This window comes from Saimiri boliviensis, chromosome 17 (assembly GCF_048565385.1).
Source record: "Saimiri boliviensis isolate mSaiBol1 chromosome 17, mSaiBol1.pri, whole genome shotgun sequence".
NCBI classification, from domain to species: domain Eukaryota; kingdom Metazoa; phylum Chordata; class Mammalia; order Primates; family Cebidae; genus Saimiri; species Saimiri boliviensis.
This window is the reverse complement of record NC_133465.1, coordinates 51115865-51133595: the sequence shown is the minus strand read 5'-3', so window position 1 is coordinate 51133595 and position 17731 is coordinate 51115865. Positions and strand designations below refer to the sequence as shown.

At 54.4% G+C, this 17731-nt stretch overlaps 1 protein-coding gene across 1 annotated transcript in view; it reads right to left on the bottom strand.

Annotated features, from left to right (window-relative positions):
• The window catches only part of WNT3 (Wnt family member 3), a 54032-nt gene extending 37929 nt beyond the window's left edge, over nucleotides 1-16103 (bottom strand). The window contains exon 1 of the mRNA XM_003943595.4: nucleotides 15855-16103. Within this exon, the coding sequence (XP_003943644.1) occupies nucleotides 15855-15934 (80 nt within the window). The 5' untranslated portion in view covers nucleotides 15935-16103. The remainder of the gene's footprint in view (nucleotides 1-15854) is intronic.
• Between the last annotated feature and the right edge of the window lie 1628 nt (nucleotides 16104-17731).

The following is a 17731-nucleotide window of genomic DNA, read 5'->3' as shown; positions in this document are numbered from 1 at the left end:
TCTTCTTCTTTTTTTTTTTTTTTTTTTTGAGATGGAGTCTCAGTCTGTTGCCCAGGCTGGAGTGCAGTGGTGTGATCTTGGCTCACTGCAACCTCTGTCTTCCAGGTTCAAGCGATTCTCCCACCTCAGCCTCCTGAGTAGCTGGGATTACAGCTGCTCACCACCACATCTGGCTAATTTTTGTTTTTTTTAGTAGAGACGGCACTTCACCATGTTGGCCAGGCTGGTCTCGAACTCCTGACTTTAAATGATCTGTCCGCCTTGGCCTCCCAAAGTGTTAGCATTACAGGCATGAGCCATTTGCCTGTCCAGTTTGTCTATTATTTCATTTCAATCTTACAACTACCCTGAGATCACATTTTTTACCCCCTTTATGCCAAGGAAGAGACTGAGACTCAGCGATTTTTAAGCAACCACTCAAAGCAAAGTTCTAGAGCTATGCAGTGGACATCTGGGGTTTGCGCCACAGCTGATTCTGTCACAGAAGCTACTCTCTTTCTGGAGTGCTATGTTCCCTCCCCCACTCAGAGGTTAGATGCCTGGAACTGGACTTCCTGGGAGATCACAGAGCGAGGGGAGTGCTGTCCCAGAGAGTGGGGACCGCCTGAGCCTGCACTGCAGCCTGCTTGGGAAGGAGCCTGATTCCTGGGCCAACTGACAACAGAATTCCTATTTATTTATTTATTTATTTATTTATTTATTTATTGGAGATGGAGTCTCACTCTGTCGCCCACACTGGAGTGCAATGGCATGACCTTGGTTCACTGCAGCCTCTGCCTCCCAGGTTCAAGTGATTCTCCTGACTCAACCTACTGAGTAGCTGGGATTACAAGCACACGCCACTATGCCTGGCTAATTTTTGTATGTTTAGTAGAGAACAGGGTTCACCGTGTTGGCCGGGCTGGTCTCGAAGCCCTGACCAGGTGATCCACCTGCTTCAGCCTTCCAAAGTGTTGGGATTACAGGCATGAGCCACCACCACGCCTGGCCCGATAACAGAATTCCTAACCATGCTTCTGCAGCCCTCAGGACATGTGTGAGGCTTGCTAGTGCTGTAGCAGAATCCCTGCCCTCAGGGGCTGACCCCTGCATTGGGAAGACAAGACAGATGCACATGAAGAGTTATCTGAGAATACAGAAAAACACACAAGTGCCAGCTGGCTTCCTGGCAGGATCACAGAGGCAATGAGAACCCATCTGGGGCAGAGAGACTAAGTCTAGGACCAGCAGGTGACTCTCAAAGGTGTCCTTTCATCCCATAACCTGTCTTTGAAGACCCACTTTATGCCCTGCACTATGTTTGGTGGTGTGGGTTGAAAGATGATGGAGACCTGGTCCTGCCCACAGGTGAGTTACAGTCTAGTCCACGAAATAAATGTGTTCAGAAAGGGCTTTGCTGGGGCCACGGCACTGAGGGAAGGCTGCACAGAGGGAGTGATGCCTAAACTATGATTTGAAGACTGAACAGGACTTTGCAGTCATTCCAAGGGAAGGCAGGGGCCGGCACAGAGGCACGGAGAGGTGAGGTGCACACGAGAAGGATGCAGCCCGTAACACAAAGCTAATGTCAGCAAAAGGTGTGGGTTACTCACTGTGTAGACACCACCTGACCCTGTGCTAGTCTCACATGTGGTATATCCTTTCATCCTCACAGCAGTCCTCATGATCCCCATTTTTACAGAGAGAAAACTGAGGCTTGGAGAGGTTAAGGCCACTCAGATAAAAAGGCAGAACTAGCCGGGCATGGTGGCTCATGCCTGTAATCCCAGCACTTTGGGAGACCGAGGCGAGTGGATCACCTGAGGTCAGGAGTTTGAGGCCAGCCTGGCCAACATGGTGAACCCTCATCTCCACTAAAAATACAAAAATTAGCCAGATGTGGTGGTGGGTGCCTGTAACCGCAGCTAATTGGGAGGCTGAGGCAGGAGAATCGCCTGAAACCAGGAGGCAGAGGTTGAAGGGAGCCATGATTGCGCCATTGCACTCCAGCCTGGGCAACAGAGAGAGACTCCATCTCAGAAAACAAATTAAATTAAGACTGACCAAACTAATCAGAAAAGAAGATCCTTTGGGGCTCAGAAAGGCTAAAACATGGTCCAAGTTGAACAAACAGGGACCTGGAGGCGAGTGACCATGAGCTGCGAGGGGGCAGTCCTGCTGTGAAGCCGCTAAGGGTGGGATGGAGCCAAGCCCCCTTCTCGATCCTGTGGCAGTTCCACCCTGGTGGAACCATTTCCCCACCAATCCCCAAGGCCTGGCTGCGGCATTTATCCCACCTGAAGTGACACCATTCAATGAAGCCTCATCCACCATGTGCCCAGTATTGAAAAGTTTCATGCCAGGTTCACAGACTGTTAAACAGAAGATATTCTTTCTACCTCATTAAGCTGTACACTGACAAGTTGTGTGCTTGCCTATATGCATGTTTGTGATATTGTAAAATATGTATTTGCTCTTCAACCCAGTTTCCCAGCCTACAACTCCTAAAATCCTTAGAATCTCCAAAGTGATGTCTTTTTGTATGCTAATGAGCTGGCAGAGGGCTGGCAGCTCCTAGGGAGATTCAGAATGGGGGCTGGTTACCCCCAAAGACCCAGGCAGGATTAGAGGGTTGGATGGACTTTTTTTTTTTAATGAAATTTCACTCTGTTGCCTTGGGTGGAGGACAGTGTTGCGATCTCAGCTCACTGCAACCTCCGCCTCACAGGTTCAAGAGATTCTCCTGCCTCAGCCTCTCGAGTAGCTGGGATTACAGGTGCACGCCACCATGCTTGGCTAATTTTTTGTGTTTTAGGGTTTCACCATGTTGGTCAGGCTGGTCTCGAACTCCTAACCTCAGGTGATCCACTCACCTTGGCCTCCCAAAGTGCTGGGATTACAGGTATGAGTAATCCCAGCCACAATTAGAGGGTTGGACTTTTAACCCCAACTCCAACCTTTGGGAAGTGGGGAGGGGGCTGAAGGTTAAGTTGATCACTAATGGCCAGTGGTGTAATCAACAATGCCTATGGAACGAAGCCCCCACACAGACCCAAAAGGACAGGGTTCAAATGCTGATGGATAGCCGAGCACATGGAGGTTCCTGGAGGGTGGCATGCCAGGGAGGGCACGGATGCTCAGTGCAGCTTCCCCCATACCTCACCCTAGGCACTTCCTCATCTGTATCCTTTGTAATATCCTTTATAATAAACCAGTAAACGTGTGTTCCTGTGTTCTGCGAGCCACTCTAGCAAATTAATGGAACCCAAGGAGGGAGTCATGGGAACCCTGGTTTACAGCAGGTCAGTCAGGAGGACACACCCCCAAGCTCCAGCTACAGCCCCTGCAAATGAATTCCCTTTGACCAGCTCTTCACAGCCAGCAGTGTGGCCTGCCCTGGTGGGATGAGCCCCACGCAGAGGCCTGCAAGACCCGGAAGCAGGCTCATGGCTGTCTGGGCCAGAAACTCCAGAAGCCTGGATTCTCAGAGCGAGGCTGAGGAGGGTGGGCGTGGGCTGTAGGTGGGATTTCTCCCTGAGCACCCAGCATGCCTTCTCCTTTCAGGTAAAGTGTGTTTTCCTTTATGTCCCGGCTGTGAGGGAACTCAGGAGCAAACCTGAAGCTGCATTCTTGTAACTGCATTGACCTTGACTTGCGTATTTGTCTTCTCCTTGACCCTGATCTTGCTCTTCTGTTTTTATTTTGTTATTTACTTTTATTTTTTGAGACGGAGTCTCACTCTGTTGCCCAGGCTGGAGTATAGTGGTGGGATCTCAGCTCACTACAACCTCCTCCTCACAGGTTCAAGCAATTCTCCTGCCTCAGCCTCTGGAGTAGCTGGGATTACAGGCATGTACCACTATGCCTAGCTAATTTTTATAATTTTAGTAGAGATGGGGTTCCACCACATTGGCCAGGCTGGTCTCAAACTCCTGACCTCAAGTGATCCGCCTGCCTTGGCCTCCTAAAGTGCTGGGATTACAGCACAAGCCACCGCAACCAGCCTGTTTTTATTTTGTTATTTAATCTGATTTTTGTTATAAGCCTCTTGAGGGCAGGCATGCTGGATTCCAGACTCCCTGCCCCGTGGGGAAGGGAAACGCCATGAGACACCAGAGGGAAGCTTCCAAGTCAGAGAGTCAGGAGCAGGCCTCCTCTTTGTCTGATTTAAAGGCAATTCTGTAACTACAGGACTTGCAGGAAGTTGTAGAAAAGCCAGTGAGAGATCAGAAGAGGGAAAGAAAAGAGGCGACTTCTCTGAAGACAAGACCTTTGGAGACTTGGGGAAAAGTTGACAGTAAAACGGAAAGAAGCCTGAGTGTGGGGGCTCATGCCTGTCGTCCTAGCATTCTGGGAGGCCAAGGCAGGTGGATCGCTTGATGTCAGGAGTTTGAGACCAGCCTGACCAACATGGTGATACAAAATTAGCTGGGTGTGGTGGTGAACACCTGTATTCCCAGCTACTCGGGAGGCTAAGGCAGGAGAATCTCTTGAACCTGGGAGGCAGAGGTTGCAGTGAGCCGAGATCACACTACTGCACTCCAGCCTGGGCAACAAGAGCAAAACTCTGTCTCAAAATAAATAAATAAATAAATAAATAAATAAATAAATACATGAATAGAAAAAAAAAAAAAAGAAGAAGAAACAGAAAGAAATGGACTGGAAATCTCCCAACTCAAAACTATCCCGTGAGGACCAACTCCCTACCAGAGCAATGTTTATTTTGCTTTTTAATTCATGTTGCTCTGCTTCTCTCCAGAATGGATTTGAAAAGGTTGACAGCAAATGTGTATCCCAAAGACAAGTCTTTATTGAGCTTCCACTCTGCAGGCCAGGTATGAAGACTCCAACATGCCTGCCCTCAAGAGGCTGATGATGGAAAACACAGCAGATTAAATAACAAAATAAAAACGAAAAGAGCAGGATTAGGCACAGGCCCACACGGGCGCAAGGATGGGGCTTCAGGTATACCTCTGAGTTTCCTCACAGCCAGTGCATAAAGGGAAACATGCTTGATCAGAAAGCAGAAAGCGCACTGGCTCTTCAGCCAGAAATACAGCCGAACGTCGAACTGAGAAAGTGGGATGAAAAATCGGCTGTTTCAGAGACACCAGCACAAGAACTGGACTAGGGCAAGAAAGAAGATTCTGCCCAGCTGCTTTCCGGCATGTGTCTGGTGGAGACCAGATGCAAAGCCCTGGAAAGGACTAAGTAGGAGGAAACAGCTTAGTGCTGGAAGGAATCTGAGAGGTCACTTACTCTCTCCTTTCTGTTTCACAGATGAGGAAACTGAGGCTTGGGAGGCAGTGATTTGATCAAGCTCGTCCCTTACTCATCTCAGAGGCAATGAAATGCTCACATGGCCACTGCTGTCAGCAACTGTGCAGCCCCAGCTGGAGGACAGCCTCATGACTTGAGGAAAGGTGGCCAGTGAGGAGGGCACATCCCCAGGTAAGAGACCTCCCAGACACTCACAAGTAGTGTCTATAAGCCCAAAGCATCAGCCTTCAAGTTGAAGGTCAAAGGTAAACTTGCCTCAAAACCAAAAGTAGAATATGAACAAGCAAAACTTTACCCCAATAACAAGTCCACAACTGAGCCCTAACAGTGGTAGAAAGAAAAAGGATTTAGGTCCAACAGGGTGTGGGCTCAGAGCTTCCCATGCCATGCCCAGGCTGCACTACAGGACTCCCCGTCTATAAACTGGCAAGGATACGATTCAGATCCTGATGTCTGTATGGGTACAAGCACATAGCACATTGTCAACAAACATATTAACGTGTTCCTGGGTGGAGAATCAACTTCCGCTAATTGCAAAATCTTAAAATTAATGACTTAGCGTAGTATCATGTGAGCTGGTGAGCGTGGAGGGGAAAATAGTACACAAATAAATGTTTGCAAATGGAGCTGGGATGAAAAAAAAGAAACCCAGGGGAATTGACACTGTGGAGAAAAGGCTCATGTCAGCTTCTGGGACAGCAGCCTGCTCAGGTCGAGTGGCCCATCCACCTTGGGAGACCCTCCAAGGACCCTCCACAGTCAGGGCTGTTAGCTATGTGACCTGAACCAAGTGGGGTCCCAGCTGAGCAGCGCAGAGCAGGCTGAGCCCTGGTCAACAGGCACCAGGTTGGGCTGCCTTTTTTTTTTTTTTTTTTTTTTGAGACCGAGTTTCGCTCTTGTTACCCAGGCTTGAGTGCAATGGCGCGATCTCGGCTCACCGCAACATCCTCCTGGGTTCAGGCAATTCTTCTGCCTCAGCCTCCTGAGTAGCTGGGATTACAGGCACGCGCCACCATGCCCAGCTAATGTTTTGTATTTTTAGTAAAGACGGGGTTTCACCATGTTGACCAGGATGGTCTCGATCTCTTGACCTCGTGATCCACCCGCCTTGGCCTCCCAAAGTGCTGGGATTACAGGCTTGAGCCACCGCGCCCGGCCGGGCTGCCTTTTAAAGTCAGAGAGAGGAGGTGGAAGTATTTCAATGAACAAGCACAGAGGCGAGTATTCCAGTTGAAGTGGGATGTTGCGGGGATCCAGGGGGTTTGTGAAAGCTGCACAGGTGGACAGAGGCGAGATCATAGCGAGCTCCAGACAGGAAGAGGGGAGTCACGGGAGGTTTTAGAGCAGGGAAGTGGCACCCTCAGCAATCCATGTTGTGACGATGAGTGGTGGGAGCTGGAGAGGAGGCGGGCCGCCTGCTCACTCACAACACAAGCCGCTATTTGCATTCCTAATGGGCCCTGCGAGATTGGTTTTCCTTGCTGGCCCAGCTGGCTCTGGCAGATAAGTGGGACTCTGCCCAGGGGCAGGTTTTGCAGAAAGGTCTTCCCAACAGACCTGGGCACTTGGTCCTGTTGCTCCCATCCCCCTCCCCAACACATGCGCACACACAGTCAGTCCACCGAGTGAGTTTTCCCAGTCAAGCTGGGGGAATGGGTTGTGCCCGTCTCCTAGTTTGCTAGGCCTTACACAGGCCATGAGGGTTCCCTGATGACCACAGGCGTCAGCAGGGCCCCTTCCAGCTGCCAGCCCTTTGCCCTCACCCTCCTCATCGCCACCTACCTCTTCCCATGTGTCCGTGGTTGGAAATCTCCTCTGGGTCCAGCCAGTGGTTTTAGCATTAGGCAGGGAGGAAGACCAAGCCTCTTGCCCTGAGCTGTGAACCTGGGCACGCCCCGTGGCCAGTTGGCCTCAGACCTGAGGCCTCTGCGCCCTCTTCCAGGGGCTCTCCATTGAGCATAAGGACCCCTACAGGAAGGAGCTGAGAACCTCCCTGTCCAGCCCCACTTCTTCCTCTGCTGGAAATATCAACTCCTCAAGCTCAGAGGCTCAAGGGGGCTCCTGCGTCCATTCTTAGCACTGGCTGAGAAGGGGCTAGCTCTTGTTCCTTTTTTTTTCTTTTTTTTTGAGACGGAGTCTCGCTCTGTAGCCCAGGCTAGAGTGCAGTGGCACAACCTCGGCTCACTGCAACCTCCACCTTTCAGGTTCAAGCAATTCTCCTGCCTCCCTTCCGAGTAGCTGGGATTATAGGCATGCGCCACCACCTCTTTTCTTTTTTTTTTTTTTTTTTTTTTTCTTTTTTAAGATACGAGTCTCGGTCCTGTTGCCCAGGCTGGGTGCAGTGGTGTGATCTCAGCTCACTGCAACCTCTGTCTCTGGGGTTCAAGCGATTCTCCTGCCTCAGCCTCCCGAGTAGCTGGGATTACAGGCGTGCACCACCACACCCAGATAATTTTTTGTATTTTTACAAAAATACAAAAAGAGATGGGGTTTCACCATGTTGGCCAGGCTGGTCTCAAACTCCTGACCTCAGGTGATCCACCTGCCTCGGCCTCCCAAAGTGCTGGGATCACAGGCATGAGCCACCATGCCTGGCCTTCTTATTTCTTTTTTCTATGACTCACAATGATAGTTAACTTCTCTGGAAAGTGCTTTCACAAAGATTATTCCACCTGAAGCTCTTCATGGCCCTGCAAACAGGCAGGGCAAGTGGTTATTATCGTCACCCAATCTGCAGATGAGAAAATTGAGGGAGGGAGGAGACGCATCCCCTGTCTCACAGCTGTGTGTGTGTAGAGTTTAGGGCTCTGCGTCCCCCCCGCCTCCACCCTTCCTCGAAACCAGCTTTCAATGACCACCCCCTCCACCAGGCACAGATGGTCCAAACAGCTGGGCAATCTGAACGCAGGACACAGCCTCCAGGATAGCAATCTCGGAGGTGGAAGTCCTTGGCCAGCAGTCTATCCAACTCTCCTATTTACTGAGCCTCAGAACAGTTAAGGGTGGTGCCTAATATCAAGATGATGGCAGAGTCAGGTCTCAGGTGCCCTAACTCCCTGCCCGGAAGCCTCCCACCTCCTCACACTGACCCCTCTCGCCCCAGAGCCCGCTCCGGTGTCTCCTTCCTTCCCTAGATGTATGGGTGTGCCTGACATTTCTGGAATTCACTCCACACCATATAATGAGGCCATTTTGAGAAGGCCCGCCTCAGGGGGAACCAGAGAGCTGTCTAGTGTCCCCACCCTGACCCCTGCTAACTCCTCCCGGCTGTACAAGCCAGGCTGCAGCAGATAAATTGACACTGCTGGCCTCAGCCACCCTGCCCTTGCCTGCCCCACACCTTTCCAGCCTGAAGAACTAGCGGTGAGGGATTTGGGATTCACAGCTGCGCAGGCTGCCCGGGAACTAAGCGGCCTTAGAGAGGTATCATCAGGTGGCTTGCCGCATGGGTCAGTGTTCGCATGGGAAATGCCGATGTCACCTCGGCAAGAATCGAAACAGAATGGGGGCTCCAGTCAACAGCGCAGAGTGATTGATCACAGCTGCAGCCAGTGGCATTGGGGTGACTCTCTGAGAAACTAATTTATCTTGAGGATGTGGGGCCGCACCTGCTGGCAGAACCGATGTGCACCTGGGGTGAGACCGGCGGCCTAACACTGAAGAACCAGGTTCCAGCCTCTGAGTGCAGGGCCTTCTCTCCAGCCCCCATGGCCTACTGAGACCCAAGTGACAGAAAAGGAGCAGACCCGCAGGCAGGCCCTCTGAGGCAGCAGCAGGACAGGGCACCAGAAGGAGAGTGTGGAGTTGCCACTCCGAAGATTCTAGAAACTCTGGCCCGGGTGCGGTGGCTCACACCTGTAATCCCAGCACTGGGAGGCTGAGGCCCGTGGATCACCTGAGGTCAGGAGTTCGAGACCAGCCTGGCCAACATGGTGAAACCCCCATCTCTACTTAAAATACAAAAATTAGCCAGGCGTGGTGGCACGTGCCTGTAGTCCCAGCTACTTGGGAGGCTGAGGCAGGAGAATCACTTGAACTCAGGAGGCAAAAGTTGCAGTGAGCTGTGATTATGCCACTGCACTCCAGCCTGGGCAACAGAGCAAGACTCTGTCACAAAAAAAAAAAAAAAGAAAGAAAGAAAGAAAAAAGAAACAGAAACTCTGCTCAGGTGGCTTAGCCACCTGTCCAGAAGCAGTGAGGAGACCCAGGGCTCCCTCCAGCAGCCTGTTTTCCAGCGCATCGCCATCCACCCTCCCTCGGAGAAGTCCCGGGAGATAGGATCCGTCCTCCTCCCTCTTTTGCCACCTTCTCTACTCCCAGAGGCTATTCCTGCTGTCTTGGCCTAGCCTCTCACTGAGAGCAGGGATTCCCTCTCTGGCAGAAGGATAAAGAAGGACCCTGCTTGGAGCCGGGACAGCCAAAGGGACAGGGCCTGGACGGGGAGGAGGTAGAAGTCTAGCCCCTGCCGCCTCCCCACACATACCTCCACCCCCCACCCCCGCCCCAAGAATGTAATTAAGCAGCAGCTTCTGCCAGGAGCCAAGCTTTCTGCCTTCCGACTATAAATCACCTTCTGAATCATCTCAGCTCCTAGAGAAGCAGCTTCTGCTCAGGCTGCTCCAGGCGGCCCTGGTGCCACTCCCCCGGGAAGCCTGCTTCCCCCACCCCTCCTGTGCCCAGCCCCCTGGCTCTAGGTCCCAACAACAGTCTGGCAGACTCTGGGGGTCGGAGGAGGATTAGGGGAGACTCCAGTAACCTTCTCTACCCTGCCCTCCCTGCCCGATCAGGCAGAGCTGAAGTGAGGTTAGCCTGGCCCAGCGTCCTCAACTTGAGAATAAAACTACAGCACTATGGGGCAAAACAGGCAAAAAGAAGAAAAGGAGAAAACAGAGCCAGGTGGGGCAAATCTGGGAGGGCTTCTTGGAAGAGGCAAGTTTGGCTCCAGGACTTCAGATAGGGGGTGAAAATGGCTAACATCGATATACTTCCTGTACGAAAGGTATCGTTTTAAGAAGTATTCACTCAGTCATTTCTGAAACCCTATGAAGTAGAGAGGCAATCATTACATTCATTTTACAGATGAGGAACTGAGGCTTGTGGAGGTTAACTTGCCCTAGGTTACCCAGGCAGTACATGAAAAAGCCAGATGTGAATGCAGACGGCCTGGCTGCAGAAGAGTGGGAGTGTTTGGGGCGAGGTTTGGAAGGGCAAGCGGGCTGGCTTGGGCGAGTGGGGCAGCCAGTTCTTTGGGATTTAGGTCAGATGGAGCCACAGAAAGAAAGGGGCGGACTGTCTTAATACAAGCCAGAATGTGTGCGGTGGAGTGTCGCGCTTCACAGCAATGGGCCCAGAACCTGTCCTAGCCCTGTGACTCAGAGGGAGAAGGGATCCCTCCATGTGCTTAAGGAAAATGAAGCCCAGACGGAGGCAGGGACCTGAATGAAGCCCAGAGAAGGGAAGTGACTTATTCCAGATGACAGGGTCTGTGGGTATTACACTTGGAATTCAGGCACGGTCTCTCCAACTCCCCGTTCTAATCATTTTCGAGCATACAAGGTAACGCGGGTATACAAATGTAACATCAGGATGGCCCTAACCTTTGGGGGGTGGGGGTGGGGCTAGGCATACCTCCTCCCTGAGTTAGGAATGAGGGGTGGAAGACATTTTGTCCTCCTTGGCAGCTGGAGAAAGTTTCTGTGGCTCGCATCAGGGTAGGTGGGAAAGGTTCTGCTCAACTCCCGGCTCATCACATTCTGAGACCAGAAATATCTTCCCTTTCCCCACTTCTTTTTCCCTGGAAGGGTCTGTTAGCTGCATCCTCCTCTGAAATAAGTCACCTTTCCTGTGCCATCCCCCGGTTCCTTGTCTCCCGCCCAGACCAAGGAGAGACTTCTTCCAATTCTACATCAGCCCAAGTACCATTCATGTTGATTAGCATTAAGTTCTGTAGTGAGGAGGATGGGGGATGCTTGCTGGGCTGAGTTCATTCTTTGGCGATTTCCACCCAGAGCCCTCTCTGCCTCAGTTTCTCCACCTTTGTCAGTGACTGAGCATGCAGCCAGAGGCCAGACTGTGGGCCCTGGTAGTGCCTGGCTGGGTTCGCCACTGGTGAAGCTGCAGCAAGTACCCCCTAAAGGACTTGGCGCCGGAGTCCAGCTCCTTCCTCTTTCACCTCCTCGCCAAAGGGCTTCCTACCAGGCCAGAATTCATTGCAGGGCAGACATCTCAGACCCAAGCCCTCGGGATCCCTGGGGTGGAGATGGGGGAGATACTCAGACTCCACCCATCTCTCACCTCTTGGCCCCAGAGCTGTTGATAACACGCTCTGAGAGTCTCGAACTTTCCCTGAGAGCTGCCCCTTCCCCCACGCCATCCCCCCCACATATTAAAGCAGGTTCTTCTAAGAACATAGCTCAGGCTCCTGATATTATTATGACATTTGACCTGTTTTCTTCTTTTTAAGCAAAATGTGATCCCTTCAGAAGAATACCAACCGATCAGCCACGACTTTTGCTCCCTCTGGACTCCGAAGCCCCGCCCATGATGGGGGCGGGGTGAGCAGGAGGGCTGTTAACTCACTTCCAAGAGACCTGGACTAATTTCCCCGCCACTTCCCCCCAGGGAAAGGTCTGCCCTGGAAGGAAGACCACCCGGTTAAAGCCTGGCCATCCAATTTGGTATCTGCCCATCTGTCTGTCTGTCTGTCTGTGGGATCAACAGCCTCCAGCCAGCTCAGCTTCTCGCCAGCCCCAGCCAGCCCAGCCCCAGCGAGCTGTAATTCCTGCCTGCTACAAGTGTTAACACCTGGCCTGGGGCCTTCCTCCCCCGCAGTCTCCAGGTGCCTCCCTGGGCCCAGCCCACTGACCCCCACGGGGTTTGACTGAACATGTTCACAAGCCTCTGAAAGGCGGGTGGAGGTGGGAGTGGGTAGGGGAGGCAACAGGACATCTGACAGACAGGGAAACTGAGGTAGGGCTTAGGCAGGCACTCAAGTGGGAGGATTGTCCTGGGACGACGGAACAAGAACTCAGGTGTCCTATTTCCCAGCTCCCTGCCCTTGTCCTCTGCAAAACACTTTCACCCAAGCTGTGAGGCAGGGACGGCTGGGGACCCCTGGGTGAAGGATAAGGAAGCAGACCCAGATAGGTGACCACTGGTCTTCAGTCACACAGCAGCAGAGTGAGCTCCTGACCCCCAGCAGGCCCCCTCCATCACTGGAATGTAGCAGGTGCTGGGCTAGGCCCTAATAACATAGGTTTATCTCCCCCCCATCCCAAGCCCCCAAGAAGGAGAAGAAAGACAAGTTTCTCCACCAGCAGCTGACTGGGACTGACAAGGGGAATTCGAGAAATCAGTGCTGCTGCTTCTGTCCCGGCTCTGTCACTACCTGGAGCACATCTCTCCTTTCCAGGGGCCTCAGACTGGTCTCTTCTGGTCATCCTTCACTCAGGACCAGGGTCAAGCCGTGTGGGCTGCAGGTGTCGTCCTTGAGGGGTGGCACGGACAGAAATCCCAGGTACAAGACTTCCCCTGTCAATGCTTCCTGGGGAATGAGTGAGCGGGTGGGGCAAAGAGGGCAACGCAAGATGGGCTTAGATGCTCAAAGTATTGGAATCTGATTGCCCGGCGGGGTGGCGGGTGGCTGGGAGGGGGAAGTGGGGCCGAAATGGGATCAGGAATCAGAGGCCCATCCACCCTACAGCCCCAGCGCCAGCCCTGAGAAGGTGACTCACCCTCCACCCCAGCTCCAAGACCAAAGAAAACAATCTCAGAGAGTGACTCTAGTGACTCTAGTGCCTGGACAGACAGGACAAGCTGGTGCCAAGGAAGCCCCTGCCCCTGCCTCTCCAGCATGCCATCCCTGGCCAGCTGAGCCCCCTGCAGCCACCTTGTGAGACTTTTGCTTCCTGTTGGACCTCCCCTCCAGGCCCATGGCTGCCCACCAAACACCCAAGCTCAAGTGTCATTCATACCCACAGGTAGCTGTCTGTAAACATATTCACAGCCACACAGCCCCAGGCCCAGCACCTGGGGACAGGATCACAGGCAGACTCAGACACAGCCCTCACACAGTATGGACTTGAGGCTCACTCTCCTTCTTACAAGCACAATCAGGTCATGGCCATGAGCACTGATATTCACTCACAAAGACATCTGTGGGGCTTTCCCCACACTGTCATGAAGGCATGCGCGCAGCACACACACACACACACACACACACACATACACACACTCACATGCCCAGTCATGAACACAGTCAAACCCAGCATCACAAGCAGACATAGGCACTGACCTTTACATGGGCAAAGATACTTCTAGACTTCTCTCAGTCTCTCACACAGGTACATACACACATCACAGCATCAGCCACTTGCTAACACTTGTGTGCAGAGACACAGCATACCCTACCATGGGCCAAGGATTCCCCAACACACCCACACGATTTCACATCCACAGTTGCCCAGTTGCAGGCACAAACACTTTTGCACATAGAGACACATTAGTGTATAGACAACACCTCTTAGGATCATAGACCCAGAAACACACACACACACACGCACACGCACACACACGCACACACACACACACACATACACACACACACCCCCCTCTCCTTGGCTTAGACAAAGCAGCATCCCTGTCCCCCACCAAATTCCCAAAAAAGCCATGTGTCTAGCCTGATGTGAGGGCCAGCGTCTTGACCTTCCAGCTTTCCCCAGCATTTCCTCTGATTGGGTAATTCCTATCTAGGTGGTCCCCAAGACACCATTTCACACCAGAATCTCCACCAACTGGAAGAGTGTCCTCTTCCAATCCATAGGGCTGGAGAGCCTGGTCTCTCTTCCCCAGTCCCTGCCACCTATGGGCCACCAAGCCTTTCCTTACTACCCTCCCCCACCCACCAGAGTCCCTGTGAAGACAAGGCAAAGAACAGCATGGCCTTGGCCCGGGAATGAGAAGAGGGTCAGGAATGGCTGGGTAAGGCTGGACGGGTGTGGGCAGCAGCCTTTTCCCAGACCCGTGGAGCCCCCTATCCTGGAGTCCCTCGCTGTCCCGGCCACCCCATGGACTTCTTTATGTGCTGGAAGCCTCAGGTTAGCCCAGCCCCACGGAAAAGTATGGGTTGGGCAGAAGAAAGACTTCCCCTTGGCTGGCTGTCCTGGGAGCAACTCTTAGCACCCTCTAAATGGAGACCCTTGGCCATGCCCCTACCCTCTCTCCCAGGGGCCCCCAAACACGCAGACACAAATGCTGCCACCCACAAACAACTAGAAGACTTGGGGTGTGGCCCCCAAATCCCGCCATCTCTGCTCCTCCTACCCAAGGCTCTGGGGTGGCGAGGCAGGGAGACTGGGGGCCTGCAGGCAGTACCGCAGCATGGTGGCACTTCTCTCTGACTTTCACCCTGGGGGCCAGAGCCCACTTCTCACTCACAAATCCCCAATTCTTCCTCCTCACCTCCCACCCCCAGGCCAAGGCTCTCCTACGTCCAGGAGGGGAAGATTCTTTAATTAAAGTTTTCCGGAATGCAGGGGGCTGGAGACTGGGGAGAGGCGGGGTGTAATTTAGAGAACTGGTTTCAGTGTCTTCTCCTCTGGCCCCTGGGACCTGCAGAGGGTGGGGGAGCGGCGATGGGGCCGATTGGAAAACAAGGGGACTCCTGGAGCTGAGGCTCCCAAAGGGATGTTTATTCCTCACACAGGCCCCCCAGACAAGCACAGCCCCCCAAGCACTGCACCCGGCTTCCCAGCCTTATTTACTAAAATGTCTTTTGTATCCGCATTTCTCGGGGACCGAATTCTCCTTTCCCTCTCCCTTTCTCCTCAGTCCTCGGTTTTCCAAAAGGAACAAATGTGACATGGAGAATTGGGTTTTTGGTCAAAGAACAACAAGCCTACCCCTCCAAGACAACTACATTTTCAAGGAACCCCCTTTTTGCCAGGGTGGACAAGCAGGAAATGAATAAAACCCGAATTCAATGGCATCCCGGATCAGCAAATACCATATTCACTCCAGAGGCTCAAGATGAATCTAGAGCAGTGGGGAGAATCTGATGAAATCCCCCCACTCCCTTGCCCCGGGAGGAGCCCTGACGCCTTTGGGGTCTGAAATACGAAGGCAAGGGGGGTTATTGTGGGGAATCTCTTGATGGAGGCGCCGGCAGAGGTGGGGTGGCAGTGAAGGAACAGGATGGTTTTGCCCATGAAGACCCCAAAATGGAGAAGAGGAGTGGCTGGGCCCCAGGGACAGTGCTGGATTTCCAGAAACCCAGCTGCAAGCAAATGAGGGGTCTTCGGGGGGGCCTCCAGATTGGGACGGGCAGAGGGTTAGGATCTAAGAATAAGAAACCTCCTGAGACGGGGAAAGTCCTCCAGCCTCTGCAGCCGGGAGCAGGGAAAATGGTGAGGGAGCCAGGAGTTGGATTCCGAAGGCGACACCAGCAGAAAATCCAGGAGGGGTGGGCGGGTGGGGGGCTGGAGGGAGGCGAGGAGAGGAGCCCCAGCCCTGCCGCAGCCCACCCCCAGCCGGCGCCCCCACCTTCCCCGGACGCGGCGGGGAAACCGGGCCGCGGGCAGACAAGAGGCGAGTCTTACCACCAAATTGGGTAGCCGGCGAGGACCCTGGTGCCACCGAGCAGGAGGCCGAGGAGCAGCCCGAGCAGGTGGGGCTCCATTAGAAGCGGCTCGGAGGAGGAAGTTTGCCCGCGACCATGAAGAGGGGGAGCGACGCCCCCAATAGTTGGAACAAAGTCCACTTGAGATTGGAAATGACTTTCGGGCTTGTCAGAAGCGCACCTCCACCCGCAGCCGCCCCCCTCCCGAGCCCAGCGCGGAGCAGCCGGGTTTGAGGATGTCAGCGAGCAGCCAATCAGCGCCCGCGGCCTAAGGTAAGAGATGAGTCTGTAGTTCAGCCTGTCAATCACACACCCCTCCCGCCCGGCCCACAACTCGGGCTCCGGGAAGGGCATCGCCCAGCAAACTTGGGCAAAGCCCGCGCCCTGGATGCCGCAAGGCTTCGCGGGGGCGCGGGGGACCGGACCCCCTGCTACCGCCGCGGCCCCCAGCCGGCCAGGGTTAGGGCGCGGGGGCTTTGACCCGGGCGTTCACACGGCGAGGGCTTGGCATGGGCATGAACGGGTGGCTCCTCCGCTGGCGAGGACCGTGACCCGTTGGGACGTGGGCCTGTGAGGAATCGAGGGTGGAAAACACAGGGATGTTTCCAGAAGCCCCACTCGGGTGGGTCAGGATTGGGGGCTGGTGGAACGCACCCCCACCCAGCTTCCAGCCTCCCGAGCCCGCCCGCCCTCCGGGCCCTAGTCCCGGCCGCGGGAGGTCGCTTTCCGGGCGTCCGAGGGGCGTGCGGAAGAGTCCGCGGAGGCTCGAAGGTCTGGCTGCGGGCGGCGCCGGGGGACCGAGCCGAGTGTCATTTGAGTCTTTTGTCAGGGATCAGATCGGTATCGGGACCTCCTGCTGCCTTTGCATTTCCTGCAACTGACACCAGCGGCCAGTCGCATTTCCTGCTCACGGAGTCGGGTCACTTTCTCCTCCTTGAGGGGTTTAGGCCCGACCTCGGGCCCAGGTCGGAAGCTTGACCCACAGCCTCATTGGGATTATCGGTGGGACCATCAGGGATCGGTGTAACGCGCAGCTCTGGCCAAGGGCGGCCCCGGTCCTCGGAGGACCCTGCTGCCCTCCGGAGCGTCCCTCAGCGCCCGACCCTCCCGCCTGAGGCCCTGGTTCTTCTACTGCTAGGGAGCTCCAGCCTGGGGTTTTGCGGTGAAGACCTTTGCCCTGTGTGGACACCAAATGACTCCCGATCTCCAGTCCTCCCCACAGGAAAGGAGTCCTTCCAGGCCCCCTCGGGGCTTGCTTCCTCTCCTCTCCCTCTCCAGAGCGAGGAATCAGGTCTCAGCCCTGGGAACTATCGACATTGTGGTCAGGCTTTGGGGACTCACGCCCGGCCACCTGGGTGCCTTCCCCTAGGCGCCCTCCCCGGCCACCTGAGGCACCAGGGCTCTGCGCAGCCCCGGTCTGGGTGAGGGAAGCCCCGCCGGTGGGGAGCCGTGGACCGCGGTGTAGGGAACTGTGGCAGAAGGGGCAGAGAATGAGCCGACCCGAGTCCTGCAGAGGCCTGGAACGGCGGGCGTTCCTTGAGGTGGGGGCCACGGCTGGAGGAAGTCTCACGCCAGGAGCCAGACATTCCTGGCCTTTGATCTGAGCCCCCGTACCCACAGCTCGAACCTGCGGCCCCTTCTGGTCTGCAAGCCCGCTCCACACGCGGCTGCTGCCGGCACTGGGAGCGCGGGGAAATGGCCCTGGGGGCACCAAGGGTCGGGAGAGCCGCCTGGGCTTGTCACGGCTCCTGCTGCGTTCCTAGCCCGGTGCTGGAGTGGAGGGGGTTGGAGGCGGGGGTTGAAAGAGAGGAGGGAAGGGGAGGAAAAGGAGAGACGGAGAGGAGGAGAGAGAGAGGG